At 42.6% G+C, this 1,688-nt stretch overlaps 1 protein-coding gene across 1 annotated transcript in view; it reads left to right on the top strand.

Moving 5' to 3' along the window:
* LOC103130235 (CLIP-associating protein 1) overlaps window positions 1–1,688 on the top strand; it is a gene marked incomplete at its 5' end in the record, with an annotated part of 12,550 nt that overhangs the window by 4,472 nt on the left and 6,390 nt on the right. The window contains one exon of the mRNA XM_016665763.1: window positions 418–664. Coding sequence (XP_016521249.1) covers window positions 418–664 — 247 coding nt within the window. The remainder of the gene's footprint in view (window positions 1–417; window positions 665–1,688) is intronic.

The following is a 1,688-nucleotide window of genomic DNA, read 5'->3' as shown; positions in this document are numbered from 1 at the left end:
TGGATTACTGGAGTATTACTGGTGGATTACTAGCGTATTACTGGTGGATTACTAGAATATTGCTGGTGGATTACTGGTGGATTACTGGAGTATTACTGGTGGATTACTAGCGTATTACTGGTGGATTAATAGAATATTGCTGGTGGATTACTGGTGGATTACTGGAGTATTACTGGTGGATTACTAGCGTATTGCTGGTGGATTACTAGAATATTGCTGGTGGATTACTGGCGCCTGATGCCAGTCACAAGATTCCACTTCCTTCTAATATTCAGTAATACTACAGGAAAACCAGATATAATAACTGCATTTATAAAGCTCCAGGTGCCAGATGTCGGCTTCTTGCAGATGCAAAATCCTGGTGTTTTATTTTGAAAATGTGATTAATTCTGAACTTCCTCCTGTCTTTCCCACCAGGTGGGAAGAGAAGTCGTGGCTCCGTCTCCAGGTCCTGATGGTCGTCTGGGTTTAGACGTGGTGGAAAGTAGCCGCACCGCCCTGGATAACAAGACATCACTGCTCAACACGCCGTCGCCACGGTCCTTCTCTGGGCCCCGGAGCCGCGAGTTTGCCCCCTACGGCTATGGAGAAACCATCTGCGCCTACGATAAGAGCGCGTTGAAGGAGGCCGTGTTCGACGACGACGTGGAGCAGTTCCGTGACTGTGAGTCTGCAGACACTCTGCATGTCCCAGCAAGGGTCAAAGGTTACCTGCTGTTATCACCTGGCCTTGTCTCCAGGTTGAATCAGGAGTCACACAGGTTGTTAACATGCTAACAGATCCCAGAATCAGTTCTCTGTGACTCCTGGAGAGGGCGCTGTGCAGCAGGAAGACTCCCTCACTATGGAAGGGTTCAAATAAGAGCTGCACAATATTACAAAATATTGTGATTATGATTTTATTAGTAAATATCGTGATGACTATAGTATTAGAAAATATTTCAATGATTATATTATAAGCAAATATTACAATAATATTGGTAAATATTTTTGATGAGATATTGCTAAATATTGCAATGACAAAAATATTTCAATAATAATATTGGTAAACATTGTGATGACAATAAAATCAGCTCAGTATTGTGCAGCCCTGGTAGAAAGTGACAGCAGTCATTGGCTGTATAACTATCTGACCACCAGGGGTCAGTCATGGGGCAGTGATGGTCAGCTGACCCTTTAAAGCAGTGTTTCCCAACCCTGGTCCTGAAGGCTCACTGTCCTACATGTTTTATTGGTTTTCCTGCTTTAATGTGCCTAATTCAACTGATTGCAGTTCAGCAAACGCCTGTTAATCAGTCATCGATTGAAATCAGTTGGACTGAAGCAAGGAAATATCTAAAACATGCAGTGAGCCTCGAGGACCAGGGATGGGAAACACTCCTTTAAAGGGATGCAGGATTAGCTGAACATGTTGGCCTAAATGTGTCGAAATTTTCTTAGCTAACAAAATGCAGTTTGTGATACATCAAAACTCATAATTACTTCAAAAATGTTTATCTTTAGTTATATTTTTCACCCATGGAGGTCACCATTTTTTCACCGATGGGTTGATGACACGTTTTGGCCTGGTCTGTTCTGGAACCTACAGAGTAAACAAAGCAAGCTTAACTTTACCTGAGTTTATCATAGACATAATAAAAGAACAGATGCATCTGCCTATTGTCGCTGACGAGATTTAGGGCGGCCAT

The sequence above is a fragment of the Poecilia formosa genome, unplaced genomic scaffold, assembly GCF_000485575.1.
Source record: "Poecilia formosa unplaced genomic scaffold, Poecilia_formosa-5.1.2 Scaffold617, whole genome shotgun sequence".
Lineage (NCBI taxonomy): Eukaryota > Metazoa > Chordata > Actinopteri > Cyprinodontiformes > Poeciliidae > Poecilia > Poecilia formosa.
Note: the sequence above shows the minus strand (reverse complement) of the source record. Positions and strands in the feature narration are given on the sequence as shown.